Here is a 15,769-nt window from a genome sequence, read left to right as displayed (position 1 = left end):
ACATAGTTTTTCTTTTCTTTTTTTTTTTTTTTTTTTTGTGGTTTTTGCCTAGGGCTGGGTTTGAATCCACCACCTGCGGCATATGGCGCCAGTGCCCCACCACTTTGAGCCACAGGTGCCACCCCAGATTTCTTATTTTTTTAATGAATGAGTATGCACTGTTTTTCACTTGCTTCTGTCTTCTCTTTACAGGACCACATCCACAGGTTGGAGAGCCTCCCCACAGTAGCACTGACAGAGCTGCCTCAAATATCTGGAGGCTAAACTTAGCGCTACATGAGAACTGTGCCACATGCACACTGACAGGTCATGTCTAGAAACCACCTCAATCCTACCAGCCAATGAACAAGGGTGACAAGGTGAGAAGATGGCGCAAGGGTGTAGTAAAGGAAACACAGTGCAAACTTAACAGATGCATCCTCAAGGTGTAGGGGTCAAATAGGGATGGAGTGGCAACCTGCAGGCTTTATCTGGAAAGCAGGACTTCTTTTCTCCCCTACATTCCCAGATGCTAACTTGATTCGTAGGCTCTGCATTCTCTAAGGTCCCAACTCCATTTCTAAGAACACTCTTCTAAGAATGCAGTAGCCATGATTCCTTAATCCTTCCCTCCAAGAACTCTATCTGACCCTGTCCTTCCAGCCAGATTCCTAGTCACTCTCTTTAGAGAAATTGTCATGAATGACGCAAATGCCAGCATTATTCACCACTGTGAAGTTTCTGATGTCTGAAAAGGACAGAACTATGCCTGAAAAACTTTCCACATCCAATGCATTCATAAGGCTTCTCACCAGTGTGAATTCTGTAATGTTCACTAAGATGTGCATACTTCCGAAAGGTTTTCTCACACTCACTACATTTATAAAGTTTCTCACCAGTGTGAGTTCTATGATGTTCAGTAAGAGATGAACTATGAGCAAAGGCTTTTCCACATTCTTTACATTTATAAGGCTTCTCTCCAGTATGAATTCTCATATGCTGAGTGAGGCAGGTATTCTGATTAAAGCCCTTTCCACACTGATTGCATTTATAGGGTTTTTCTCCAGTGTGACTTCTCTGATGCCGAATAAGGCAAATACTCTGAATGAAGGCTTTTCCACATTCATTGCATTTGTATGGTCTCTCCCCTGTATGGATTCTCTGGTGCTTAGTGAGTGGAGTGCTTTGAGTAAAAGCTTTGCCACACTCCTTACATTTATAGGGTTTTTCTCCAGTATGGATTCGCTGATGTTTTATAAGAGATGGGCTCTGACAAAAGGCTTTGCCACATTCCTTACATTTATAGGGTTTCTCTCCAGTATGGATTCTTTGATGCTGAGAAAGGTTTGCCTTTGTTTGGAAGGTTTTCCCACATTCATCACATTTATGGGGTTTTTCCCCAGTGTGAATTCTCTGATGTTGTGTAAGATTTGAGTGTTTGCGAAAAGAAGTGCCACATTCATTGCATAGATAAGGCTTCTCACCAGTGTGAATCCTCTGATGATGAATAAGGTGTGTGTTCTGACTGAATGCCTTCTCACATCTGTTACATTTATAAGGTTTCTCTCCAGTGTGAATTCTCTGATGTTCAGTGAGATGTGAGTGATTACGGAAGGAATTCCCACATTCATTACATCTGTAAGGTTTCTCTCCAGTGTGGATTCTCTGATGCTGAGTAAGAAATGATCGACATCTAAATGTTTTCCCACACTGCTCACATCCATATGGTTTCAGTCCAGTGTGAATTCTTTGATGTTGAACAAGGAATGAGCTTCGATTAAAGGCTTTCCCACATTCTGCACATGCATAGGGTCTCTCTCCAGTGTGAGTTCTCTGATGTTGGGTAAGTGATGAGCTCTGAGTAAAGATTTTTCCACATTCATTACATTTCCAAGACTTTTTCTCTGTGGAAAGAGTTAAGCATTTGCTGTGGCCTGAAATCTCACTGGTGTGTATGTTACTTCTTTCCCACTGTTGCAAACTCTCTTCTTTAGAAACTCTGAGATGTGTAACAAAATTGGAGGCCAAAAGCAAGCTTTTCTCAAAACTAAATTCTTGACTAATCATTTCAGGGGGTTCTTTTTTGTGGATAAAAGTTACTTCCCCAAAACCTCCTTCTTGGAAAAGGTAAGGCCCAGGAATTTCTCCAGAAAAATTTTCCTTCATGCCCTTACATGCATATTTCTTTTCAAGAGTAGAATCCTGGAATTCAGTCTCTTGGTATCTCTTTGCTACTAACCCTGGTGAATCAATTTCATAGACATGATGTTCTAAAGCAGACTTGTTTGTCCATTCTGAAAGAAAACAGCAGAGCGAATATCACTTATGTACAACAGAGGTGAAGTTCCTGAAGTTGTAGAACCCTAACATTAACAGGACTCAGTTACAGCCTATAAGTAAGGGCCAGTAAAAGCATGCATGGCAAGCAATTCATAGTTGTGAGTAGTAGATATGCACTGGAGCAATTTGACCATTATTAATGAGAAACCTCCAAGAAAAGGACAGCTATAGACATTTAGGGCGTGAGAAAAATGACAGAATGAAAGTAAATAGAAAACAACAAAAACCACACACATTAAAACTAAGGCAAGACAGGAAACATGAATGATATATATTCAGAGAGTGAAGAGTGGGAAAATATAAAGGGACAACTGCAGGAAATGAGAAAGATAAAATAAATACTGAGAATCAGTAGGCCTCAGAGATAGTCACCCACACCTGTCTCCAGCATCCCTATAAGGAGACAGTAATTTGATATCCTAAGTGTCACTTAGCTTCTCCTCTAAAATTTTCAACACCTTCCTGTTTATCCCATTGGTTGTCCCTCAGTGACTCACCTGGACAAGTCTCTCTTCCAGTCTCTCTCTCTTCACCTCCTTGCATATTCAACATTCAGGAATCTTCTCTTTGCTTTGAATGAAAAACACTTCAGGTTTGGAAAAAAAGAGCCTGCTCATAGAGGGAAAGAATGATGGAGAAAGGGATATCACTGTCCAGCAAACAGGGACACTATCTAATAACTCATACAATACCTCTTCAGCATATCAATGTGGTTGCATCAGCAAAAATCAGCATCAGCTACAGTCTTCCAGATTTAGAAACCTTCCATTTGTCAGTTAAGAAGTAACAAGCCCAGACAGACTGACGTACTATTAAACTTTCAAGTACCTATGAATCAAAATGTTATTTATTGCCTTATAATGATAAAACAAAGATTCAAAGATTAAATAAATAGGAAAATCCATGTTAATTAGTACTCTGTCCATCCTACAATTTACACAAAAAGTCAATTAATATAATCACAAGTTGCTGGGGGCTGAGTGTGGTAGCTCACACCTATAGGTATGCTCCTAGCACTTTGGGAGGCTGAGTACATAGTGTTGCCTGACCCCAAGAGTCTGAGACCAGTCTAGGCAATAGCAAGACCTCATCTCTACAAAGAAAACAAAAAAATTAGCCAGGGCATTATGGCACATGCCAATAGTCCCAGCTACTTGGAAGGTTGAGGCAGGAGGATTGCTTGAGCCTTGGAGTTGGAAGCTACAGTGAACTATGATGGTGCCCCTGCACTCTGGCCTAAGTGACAGAGTAAAAGCCTATCTCAAAAAACAAAAAAAAAAAATACCATGTTGCATGGGGAAAATAGCCTCATTGCAATGTATTAAGCAAAATTCCCCCACTTCTATCACACATCAAGGAGCCTAGACAGGAGTTAGAAAATGCTCTCTGCTTGATACAAACTAGAGATATACTGGCTGTCCTTCATTCTACATGTCATATCAATTACCATATTTTGTTGTATATAATGTGCAACTTTTTTGGCCCCAATTTTTTTTTTTTTTTGAGACAAAGCCTCAAGCTGTCACCCTGGGTGCCATGGCATCAGAGCTCACAGCAACCTCCAATTCCTAGGCTCAAGTGATTCTCCTGCCTCCGCCTCCCAAGTAACTGGGGCTACAAATGCCTGCCACAACACCCAGCTATTTTTTGGTTGCAGCCGTCATTGTTGTTTGGCAGGCCCGAGCTGGATTGGAACCCACCAGCTCAGGTAGATGTGGCTGGCACCCTAGCCGACTGAGCGACAGGCACCTAGCCATTGGCCCAAATTTTTGAGGGAAAAATAAGGATGCACATTTTACATGGGCAGTATTGCTCAGGAGTCAGGGACTTCAGTGGGCCTTCTGGGACTGCCATGTCCTCCCACCTGGACCTGCCTGGTGCACAGAGTTCCACTATGGGAGGATCTGGGATCCACTGGGAGTGGACCAGAGCAACCTCCACTAACTGCCACAAGGGGAGCACTGGTGGGGTGGGCTGGAGAGGTGGGCTGTGACCATGAGTAGCAACCACTGAGGCTATGCCTTGGAGAGTACACGAAGCCCCACACAGTTCCAAGGGACCCACCTAGCTGCCCATGGGTCCCATGGCCTCAGAAGCTCCGGCTCCACCAGCCATACATATGGCCATCTAGGCCACAGTCCTGACATGGCCAGGAGGTAAGGGCTCCCAGAAGAGAGGGAAAGGGCAGCTTTCACAATGCCGGAGGGTGGTGGGATCTTCAAGTTTACCAGGGGAGTGTTAGCCTCCTCCAGATATGTATCTACCTGCCAAGAGCCTGGCACTTTCCCAACGGGCATATTCCTGAAAGTTTGGGTCAAAAATGTGGGTGCACATTTTATACACAGAAGCACCTTTTATACAGCAAACAGTTTTTTCTTCAGGCATAGCTCAATGTAAGAGCATAGCCTGCAGTTTAAAAAAAAAGAAGATGGGCGGCGCATGTGGCTCAGTCGGTAGGGCGCCAGCCCCATATACTGAGGGTGATGGGTTCAAACCCGGCCCCGGCCAAACTGCAACCTAAAAATAGCCGGGCGTTGTGGCGGGCGCCAGTAGTCCCAGCTACTTGGGAGGCTGAGCCAAGAGAATCGCTTAAGGCCAGGAGTTGGAGGTTGCTGTGAGCTGTGAGAGGCCACGGCACTCTACCGAGGGCCACAAAAAAAAAAAAGAAGAAAAACGTTGAAAAATAGGTTTTGATTTACAAAAAGGTTGCAAAAATAGTAGAGAATTTTGTCATCTCTTATTGTTTAAAATGTGAAAATCAAAACCGTTCATCTAAAACAGCATATTAACCCTTGAGTAAGAAGCAGAACTGACAGCATTATTTCAAGGAAAAAGGGCAATGGAGAGTTGGTTTTACCACAGTCAAGAGCTCTGGAGGTACGAAAGTTCAGAATGAGCCTGCTGAAATACATAAGGTCGGGCCTGTGGGCTTCTTATTGAGGTCTGGGTTTTGAGAGTTTAAGAAGATTCTGTATGGGTTTTCCTCCTTCTCTTTCATAGGAGGGGTACAAAGGAGAACTGTCAGGTATCCCATAATCCTGCAGAAACTTATGCAGCAGAATAGGGATTGGGTGTAATCGGTGTTAAATGCTGGAAAAAATGTCAGACAGTGCCTCTCATCTGACTGCAGGTTATGTAATAGCTGCACAAAGATATCAAATCAATAATTTCAAGTGTAGGAGTTACAAAAATGGAGTACAGTGTGCTTTGGAATGTTAAGCAGAGGAGACCTAATCCAGTCTGGGAATAAGAGCCTCTCTGAGGAAGAGATGAACCAGGAACTAGACAAGAGAAAAGGGAAAAGAATATACAGTGAGATCAAACAGAACACACAAAAGGATTCAAACTCAGTATTTCAAAAGAATGAAGATCTAATAAGGACAAAGTATTAAGCACCAGAACTGAGACGTAAAGCCTGAGGCAAGCAAAGCCGGATCAAATGAAACCTTGTAAGCCATTTTAAGGACTTTACACTACAGTGTAAAGAGAGCCATAAAATGAATTTGGAAAGGTTTGGTGAAAGACGTGACATGATTAGATCTGCTGTTTAAAAAAAGAAAACTGAGGGCAGCGCCTGTGGCTCAGTGAGCAGGGCGCCAGCCCCATATACCGAGGGTGGTGGGTTCAAACCCGGCCCCGGCCAAACTGCAACCAAAAAATAGCTGGGCGTTGTGGCGGGCGCCTGTAGTCCCAGCTGCTCGGGAGGCTGAGGCAGGAGAATCGCCTAAGCCCAGGAGTTGGAGGTTGCTGTGAGCTGTGTGACGCCATGGCACTCTACCAAGGGCGATAAAGTGAAACTCTGTCTCTACAAAAAAAAAAAAAAAAGAAAAAAAAAAACTGAGTAGGGGTATGGGGGTGGGGGGGAATTCAAGGTGACAGCTGGAAGAACCCTTGTGTGACGGTTTCAATTGTCCACCAAGGGGACTGTACTAACTAAAAGACAGAATCGACAGGATTGGATGAACAGGGGGAGAAGTACACATATACCGGACCAGTTTTTGGCTTGAATGATGATAGTGGCCTGGGGAGGAAGATATATTTAGTCTTAAAATATTCTAACAGAAAGTAGGACACACATATCTGGACTAGAGGAGAGTAGTGTAAGCTGAAAACAGTATTTAGAGTTTTTGACATAAAAAGAGTAATTGAAATCCTGAGACTATGGCTAAGAAATCTCAATAGTAGGTTTTTACCTATAAAAGATCTCTAAACCAGGCTCAGCGCCTATGGCTCAAGTGGCTAAGGCGCCAGCCACATATACCTGAGCTGGTGGGTTCGAATCCAGCCCAGGCCTGCCAAACGACGACAACCGCAACAAAAAAAATGACCGGGTGTTGTGGCAGGAGCCTGTAGTCCCAGCTACTTGGAAGGCTGAGGCAAGAGACTCGCTTAAGCCCTAGAGTTTGAGGTTGCTGTGAGCTGTGACACCACGGCACTCTACCCAGGGTGAGAGCTGGAGACTCTGTCTCAAAAAAAAAAAAAAAAGAAAAAAAAAGATCTCTAAACCAGGTATGGTGGCTTGTGCCTGTAATCTCAGCTACATGGAAGGCAGAACTCCACTTGATGCCTGGAGTTCAAGACCAGCCTGGGCTACATAGTGAGCCCATGTCCCTATTTTTTAAACATTTTTTTTTTTTTTTTTAGAGACAGTCTTCTCACTTTATCACCCTCCGTAGAGTGCCATGGCATCACAGCTCACAGGAAGCTCCAACTCCTGGGCTTAGGCAATTCTCTTGCCTCAGCCTCTTGAGTAGCTGGGACTACAAAGCGCCCGTCACAATGCCCTGCTACTTATTTTATTTTTTTAAGAATTTTTTTTTTTTAATTTTTGCAGTTTTGGCTGGGGCCAGACTTGAACCCGCCACCCACAGTGTAGGGGGCCAGCGCCCTACTCCTTGAGCCACAGGCACCACCCACCCAGCTCTTTTTTTATCGTTGCAGTTTGACAGGGGCCAGGTTCGAACCCGCCACCCTCAGTATTGCCCTACCCAGTGAGCAACATGCGCTGCCCTTTTAAACAATTTTTTTAAAGATCTTTTATGCTCTAAGAGATAGAAAAAATAATTTAATATATTATAAAAGTAACATTTCTAACCATTAAAAATAGGTAAATTATGGGGCGGCGCCTGTGGCTCAAAGGGGTAGGGTGCTGGAGGTGGCGGGTTCAAGCCCAGCCCCAGCCAAAAAAAAACCTGCAAAAAAAAAAAAATAGGTAAATTATGGTGGGACTATTGCTACCTATCACAAAAAAGAAAAAAAAAAAACAGATTGCTACACTATATCACACATAAAAATAAACCTAAACTGATTAAAGGATTAAATACAAAAAATGAAACCACAAAACTGGCATGGCTCATGCTTGTAATCCCAGCACTTCAGGAAGCCAAGGCAGGAGGATTTCTTGAGGCCAGAAATTCAAGATTATTGTGGGCAACAGTGAGACCTCATCACTACCAAAAAAAAATTAGAAAAATTAGCCAGGCATGCTGGTATATGCTACTTAGGAGGCTGAGGCAGGAGGATGGCTTGAGGTCAGGAGTTCCAGGCTCTGGTGAGCTATGATCATGCCACTGCACTCAAGATAGCTCTGAAAAGGAAAAAAATAAAACACACAAAATAATAAAATATTGACAAATTATTGATTTTAGGGTTAAGGAAGGCCTTTCTAAACATGATGCAAAAATGGACAGGACAAAAATGGATAAATGTTTACCCATATAACAAAAATGTAAAAATGTGGCCCATAGAAAAGCAATATCCTCTATATCCAAAATACAAATAAAATTTAAAATGAAAAATGAATAAATAAAAATTAAATTAGGCAGTGCCCATAGCTTAATCAGCAGGGCGCCAGCCACATACACCTAGGGTGGCGGGTTTAAACCCAGCCCAGGCATGCTAAACAATAATAACAAGTGCAACCAAAAAATAGCCAGGCGTTGTGGTGGGTGCTACTCGGGAGGCTAAGGCAAGAGAATCGCTTAAGCCCAAGAGTTTGAGGTTGCTGTGAGCTGTGATGCCACAGCACTCTATTGAGGGCGACAGATTGAGACTCTGTCTCAAAAAAGAAAGAGAAAACAAAATTAAATTAAAAGACAAACAAGCTAAAATATTCCTGATACATGTATTAAGGGATAGATAGACCTAATATATAAAGACTTCTTATAAATGACCAAGGAAAAAAGATGAACTAAGAGAAAAAAAGGATACAATGTACCAAGAATTATGAAGACCAATAAATACACCAAAGTTCCATCTCTGTGGTAACCAGGAAATTGGTAAATGAAAGAATGAAGAATCCAAGTTTACATCAAATTGGAAAAATCTACTCTATTTTTTTTTTAATTTTATTTTTTTGAGATGCTGTCGCCCTAGGTAGAGTGCCGTGCCGCCACTGCTCACAGCAACCTCAAACTCTTGGGCTTAAGAGATCCTCTTGCCCCACGGCACTCTACCGAGGGCCATAAAGTGAGACTCTGTCTCTACAAAAAAAAAAAAAAAAGAGATCCTCTTGCCTCAGTCTCCCAAGTAGCTGGGACTATAGGCACCCACCACAACACCCGGCTATTTTTGGTTATAGTTGTCATTGTTGTTTGGCAGGCCCGGGCTGGATTTGAACCCACCGGCTCCGGTGTATGTGGCTGGTGCCTTAGCCCCTTGAGCTACAGAAGCCAAGCTGGAAAAATCTATTTTTTTTTTTGTAGAGACAGAGTCTCACTTTATGGCCCTCGGTAGAGTGCCGTGGCCTCACACAGCTCACAGCAACCTCCAACTCCTGGGCTTCAGCGATTCTCTTGCCTCAGCCTCCCAAGTAGCTGGGACTACAGGCGCCCGCCACAACGCCCGGCTATGTTTTGGTTGCAGTTTGGCCGGGGCCGGGTTTGAACCCGTCACCCTCGGTATATGGGGCCGGTGCCTTACCGACTGAGCCACAGGTGCCGCCCTGGAAAAATCTATTTTAAATGCCCTACTCAAGACTGGCAAAAGTACATGCAAAGAGAGCTCTCATACACACTGGAGGGAATGTAAACCGGTACCATCCTTCTGGAGGCAATATGACAATATACATCAGGTCTGAGAGTTGTAGCTTCAGTAGTTGGAATGTTGTAATTTGTGCATCAGAAAGTCAGAACAGAATATTCATTCTGTATATACAACACCTGTAGTGTATTTCAGAAACTCCTCAAAGCTATCAGTATATAATAAAAATGTCTATACTCTTTGACCTAGTACTTCGACTATCATAATTTTCTCATAAACAAGTAACTTTCCAGGGCGGCGCCTGTGGCTCAGTAAGTAGGGCACTGGCCCCATATACCAAGGATGGTGGGTTCAAACCCAGTCCCGTCCAAACTGCAACAAAAAATAGCTGGGCGGTGTGGCGGGTGCCTATAGTCCCAGCTGCTCAGGAGGCTGAGACAAGAGAATCGCCTAAGCCCAAAAGCTGGAGGTTGCTGTGAGCTGTGTGATGCCGGGCACTCTACCGTGGGCAATAAAGTCAGACTCTGTCTCTAAAAAAAAAAAAAAAAAGTAACTTTCCAGAGAGGAAAAAAAAAAAAAACAATTCTTACGTTAAATGTCAAAAAAATCCTGTTTGCTGTTGGAAATAACAATTTTTCTACTGGTGGACACTGAAGCTTAGCACATAATGGTATTTCCACTTGGTGGAAATTATATAGACATAAAAATAATCAACAATGAAAACACTGGCTGGGCAAGATCGCTCACACCTGTAATCCCAGCACTTTGGAAGGCCAAGGTGGGAGGAACACTTGAGGCCAAGAGTTGAAAACCAGCCTGGGCAACATAGCAAAACTGTGTCTCTAGCAAGGTGTGGTGATACACACCTGTATTGCTAGCTACCCAGGAGGCAGAGGCAGGAGGATCCCTTGAGCATAGAAGTTTAAGGCTGCAATGAGCTATAACAATGTAATTATAATCTAGCCCAGGCAACAGAGTGAGATCTTGTTTGAAAAACAAACAAAAATGAAAATATGTGACTGTTTGGAAAAATATTTATGCAAAAAATCCAGGATATTAAAATTTCAAGGCACCAGCCACACACACTGGAGGTGGCACTTTCAAATCTAGCCTGGGCCTGCCAAACAACAATGTGAACGACAACCAAAAAATAGCCGGGCATTGTGGCGGGCGCCTATAGTCCCAGCTACATGGGAGGCTGAGGCAAGAGAATTGCTTGAGCCCAGGAGTTTGAGGTTGCTGTGAGCTGTGATGCCACCGCACTCTACTGAGGGCAACATAGTGAGACTTTATCTAAAAAAATAAAATAAAATAAAATTTCAAGTACAGGCTCGGTGCCTGCAGCTCAGCAGCTAGGGCGCTGGCCACATACACCAAGGCTGCAGGGTTTGAACCCAGCCTGGGACCTGCCCAAACAACAATGACAACTACAACAAAAAAATAGCCAGGCATTGTGGCGGGCGCCTGTAGTCTGAGCTACTTAGGAGGCTGAGACAAGAGAATCACTTAAGCCCAAGAGTTTGAGGTTGCTGTGAGCTGTGACACCACAGTACTCTACCCAGGGCCACATAGTAACAGACTCTGTCTCAAAAATAAAATAAAATTTCAAGTAATATATAACATCATATATGTTTTTTAAAATATGTATGTAAGATCAAGAAGAAAAAAATAATCATCACTGTGGAGATACAATGAATTATGATTTTCCCCAACTTCCTCTATCATCTACTTATGCCTTATTTTTTAAAAAACTAACTTAAATCTATTAAGAATATACATCAAACTTAATTTTGATCATCTCTGAAGAATCAAACTATGGTAAACACTTGCTTTAGCAAGGTGGTTCACGCCTAACATCCTTAGCACTCAGTGAGGCTGAGGTGGGAGGACTGCTTGAGGCCAGGAGTTTGAGGCCAGCCTGAACATAGTGAGACCCTGATTCTACAGAAACATACAAAACTTAGGGTGCCACATGCCTGTAGTCCCAGCTACTTGGGAAGCTTAAGGAAGAGAATCATTTGAGCCCAGGAGTTTGAGGCTGCAGAGAGCTATAACTGAACCACTGTACTCCAGATTGGACAACAGAGTCAGAAGCTATCTCTTAAAAAAGAAAAAGAAAAATTCTATAATCACAGAAAAAAGTGAAAAATATAATCAGAGATTCCCCAGGGATCTATGTAAAAAGATCATATTATTACTACAATAGTAAAAAGAAAAGTAAATAAATATTAATGGAATATCACGATAGATTATAAAACTATTAAAAATCATACAAAGAATATTCATGAAAAAACACAGTATGTTACAAGAGGATACAAAACACCAACAAAATGCACATATATACTAGCATTAAATATGCACTCAATAAATGGAAACTATAATTAATACATATAATTATTTGATGTATTAATTTAATTAATACATATAACAAAGCATACACATTAAAAATTAATTAATTTAATACATATAACAAAGCATACACATTAAAAAGAACATAAGGAAGAAAGTTAATTCTGCTGTTAAAACAAAAAAGATATAAAGAAAACCCACCAAAATATTCTTACACTCATCTAGGTTAGTTAATAGATTACATTACTTTGTCCTTTATACTCTTCTATATATTTCACTTTTACTTCAGTATACATGTATTACTTCTATAGTCAGAAAAACTTGTCTTTTAAAGTGGCTCAAGTGGCTAAGGCGCCAGCCACATACACCTGAGCTGGCAGGTTCAAATCCATCCCGGGCCCGCCAAACAACGATGGCTGCAACCAAAAAATAGCTGGGCATTGTGGCAGGCACCTGTAGTCCCAGACTACTCTTGGGAGGTGGAGGCAGGAGACTCTCTTGAGCCCAGGAGTTGGAGGTTGCTGTGAGCTGTAATGCTACAGCACTCTACCCAGGGCAACAGCTTGAGGCTCTGTCTCAAAAAAAAACAGAAACACAGATTGGGTACAGTGGCTCATGCCTGTAATCCTAGCGCTCTGAGAGGCCCAGGAGGGTGGATTGCATGAGCTCATGGGTTTGAGACCAGCCTGAGCAAAAGCAAGACCCCATCTCTAAAAACAGCCAGGCATTGTGGCAGGTACCTATAGTCCCAGCTACTTGTGAGTTTGAGGCAAGAGGATTGCTTAAGCCCAAGAGTTTGAAGTTGCTGTGAACTATGATGCCACAGCACTCTACTGAACATGACCAATTGAGACTCTGTCTCAAAAATAAAAATAAATAAATAAATAAAATCATAAAATCATAAAAACCCAGAAACAAAAACAAAAATGATGCAGATCCAGTGATACGGCCTTGGCCTCCCATTTGGAATACAATGAAAGTGAATTAGACTAGGAATCAGGAAACTTTGTTCTGCCATAGCCCATGTGAGTGGACTACATAACAGGCTGTTTATCTGAAAAGGGTGACATATTAGGTAATAACCATGAGTCCTTCCAGCTCATTAATTTGTGAATCCTTGACAAATTAATTCATGTAAAGCATTCTATTTTTTTTTTTTTTTGACACAGAGACTCAAGCTGCCACCCTGGATAGAGTACCATGGCATCATAGTTCACAGCAACCTCCAACTCTTGGGCTCTAGCAAGCCTCTTGCCTCAGTTTTTCTACTTTTAGTAGAGACAGGGTCTTGCTTTTTGGTCAGGGTGGTCTCAAACTCGTGAGTTCAAGCAATCCACCCGCCTCAGCCTTCCAGAGTGCTAGGATTACAGGCGTGAGCCACCATGCCTGGCCCATGTAAAGCTTTCTTTTTTTCTTCTTTTAGAGACAGAGTCTCACTATGTCACCCTGGGTAGAATGCCATGATGTCACAGCTCACAGCAACATGGAATTAAACATTTGAGAAAAATTAACAATGTGCCTCCTACTTAAACATTGAGCACTTCATTCTACCTGGGAAAATATAAGATAGGAACTATAGGAAGATTTTATCGGAAATACTGCGGTTCTCACCTCAGCCTCCCAAGTAGCTGGGACAACAGGCACGCACCACAATGCTCAGCTATTTTTTTTTGTTGTAGTTGTCATTGTTGTTTAGCAGGCCTAGGCTGGGTTTGAACATGCCAGCCTCAGTGTATGTGGGTGGTACCCTAACAAGTGAGGTACGGGCGCCTAGCCATGTAAAGTATTTTTAAAGACATTTGCCACATGGTAGGCACTCAGCAGTGTTAGGATACTATTATATCCTATTTATATCCTACAGGATACTAAAACCTATGGAAAAGGAATGGCATTTTGGTGATGCCCACTCTCCAATCATGGATCATCTGAGAAGTCAGCAAACTTTTTCTGAAATGGAGCAGAAAATAAACATTTTAGTTCTCCTAGGCTACATGGTCTCTGTCCCTCTGTTGCAACTATTCCACTTTGTTGTAACTTTTAAAAACAGAAATAGGCAGTGCCCGTAGCTCAGTGGGTAGGGCACCAGCCATATACATGGAGGCTGGCAGGTTAGAACAAGGCCCAGGCCAGCTAAAACAACAATGATAGATAATAAGTAAACAAACGAGCTTGGCTACATTTCAGTAACAGTTTTGAAAGAAAAGTGGTAGACCAAATTTGCTGATCCTCAGGTCTATAAATTGCCTAGGAAGGAATGTAGGTGCTTCTGTTCTACAAATGTGTCTTGTACAATAATCTGATTGTCAGTTATTTTTAAATATTAAAAGTCTCCTTCAGATCTAGGGGAAGTTAGGCATTACAGTGAAGGGCGAAAGTAAAGAGGCTCTCATTAACCTCATCTTGCTAACCTAATTGACAGGGGGCTTCCTCCTCCTATCTTCTAAGCTTTCTTACTGCTGCCACCTCCTCACAAATCAAGAATAAGCTAAAGGAGTCTGAGCAAACTAGGTGGGTTTTTTTTAAGAACTTGAAACTACTGTTCCTTCAATAAGACAACATTGAAATGTACTCCTCTCTGAAGCCCTTCTTGGCTTGCCTCTTTGCACCAAATAACACTCACCCAGGCTGTAGCAGAGCATAGTATCTATCTCTTCTGTAGCCTTGGGTCACTTAGTAGCAATGTACCTTTGGATAAGGTATCTATTCTTTCTGTACCTCAACTTTCTCACTTCAAAACGACAAATAAGCTATTGTGAAGATTAAATAAATTAGCACAGTGTTTGAAAGAGGGCCTGATACACTCTAATAACTGCTAAATAAACGTAACTTCAAATATCGTCACCAAAATCTGCTTATATACTTATCTTTCAATTCTAGACTGGAAATATATTCCCATGTGTAGCCTCACCCCTAAATTCCCCGTGATGTTTGGCATGTAATGGATACTAATATTTTGTTGGCAGATATTAACATTTGCATACCAGCTATCATACACGTACTGTCAACTGAGCCTTCTGAAAAAAGCAAGGCACATACTATTAGTACAAGTTTAGAAATAAAGAAAAAGCCTCTGTAACCCTGCAGAATCATAACTCAGATCTCAAGACTCTCCGAATAGTGCGCTTTACACTACTTGGTAGCTCCTATTAAGACCGTCCCTTAAAAAAAAAAAAAAAGGGGTGGCGCCTGGGGCTCAGTCGGTAAGGCGCCAGCCCCATATTCCGAGGGTGGCGGGTTCAAACCCGGCCCCGGCCAAACTGCAACCAAAAAATAGCCGGGCGTTGTAGCGGGCGCTTGTAGTCCCAGCTGCTCGGGAGGCTGAGGCAAGAGAATCGCTTAAGCCCAGGAGTTGGAGGTTGCTGTGAGCTGTGTGAGGCCACGGCACTCTACCGAGGGCCATAAAGTGAGACTCTGTCTCTACAAAAAAAAAAGACCGTCCCTAAACAAATTTCTGAGCTACAAGATCATCTGGAGAATGTAGCCGGTATCGGACCGAGAATTCTGAGCCCCAGATTTCATTTCTGAACACTGGTCCTAGCTTTTGATCATCCATCCCTCACTCACTCACTCATCCATTCATTCATTCACTCCGCCACCGGAGACTGACGACTTTTGTAGCCTGCATGGTGGGGCCTAGGATCTGTAGTGCTGAGGTCCAGCCGGACAGAAAGTAGTGCCCCTGACTCCCGGAGGCCTAGCAGGCAACAATTCGGGGGGAATCAGGCCAGGGCCAACTTGCCAAATAAGCTCCGGCCTCCAGCCTCACTAAGGCGAACGGGAATACCTCCTTTCCCTCCCTGGGGCCCAGCCGCTCACCGTGAGACTTGGCGGCCCGCCCGCAGGCGGCACCTACAGCCCCAGAAGTGCGCAGAAGCCGTGACCTCTGGAGCCGGAATGGCGGTGGCGCGACCGGTAGTGCGTCATTTGTGGGCTCGCTCTGTCATTCGCTGATTCTCTAGGATGCGGAAGGAGCGTCTCTATGGGGCCACCAAGGAAGGCGAGTCCTCTTAGCCCAGCCCTTAAGCCCAGGCTTGGCTCCCTCCAAACCCAGCTGTATTCTTCACGTCCGTGATGCTACCTGTGTACGGGACACAGTGGCTACCACCTCCCTCAAGGGGAC

At 43.1% G+C, this 15,769-nt stretch overlaps 2 protein-coding genes across 3 annotated transcripts in view; one reads left to right on the top strand and one right to left on the bottom strand.

The window, feature by feature from the left end:
• Nucleotides 1-317, top strand: part of KIAA1143 (KIAA1143 ortholog) — a 47,094-nt gene extending 46,777 nt beyond the window's left edge. Inside the window, exon 3 of the mRNA XM_053599435.1 lies at nt 193-317. Coding sequence (XP_053455410.1) covers nt 193-317 — 125 coding nt within the window. The remainder of the gene's footprint in view (nt 1-192) is intronic.
• Nucleotides 318-655: 338 nt separating this feature from the next.
• On the bottom strand, nt 656-15,541 carry ZNF502 (zinc finger protein 502). Of its 2 annotated transcripts, XM_053599416.1 has the most exons (3): nt 15,466-15,541; nt 2,817-2,928; nt 656-2,273 (listed from the first exon to the last, which is right to left on the bottom strand). In XM_053599416.1, the coding sequence occupies exons 2-3, from the start codon at nt 2,869-2,871 to the stop codon at nt 700-702; spliced, it is 1,629 nt and encodes a 542-aa protein (XP_053455391.1). In that variant the 5' UTR covers nt 2,872-2,928; nt 15,466-15,541; the 3' UTR covers nt 656-699. The 2 variants fall into 2 exon arrangements, with proteins under 2 accessions (XP_053455391.1, XP_053455390.1); XM_053599415.1 differs by lacking the exon at nt 15,466-15,541 and having other exon boundaries at nt 2,817-6,079.
• Nucleotides 15,542-15,769: the final 228 nt, after the last annotated feature.

This window comes from Nycticebus coucang, chromosome 8 (assembly GCF_027406575.1).
Source record: "Nycticebus coucang isolate mNycCou1 chromosome 8, mNycCou1.pri, whole genome shotgun sequence".
Classification (NCBI taxonomy): domain Eukaryota; kingdom Metazoa; phylum Chordata; class Mammalia; order Primates; family Lorisidae; genus Nycticebus; species Nycticebus coucang.
Note: the sequence above shows the minus strand (reverse complement) of the source record. Positions and strands in the feature narration are given on the sequence as shown.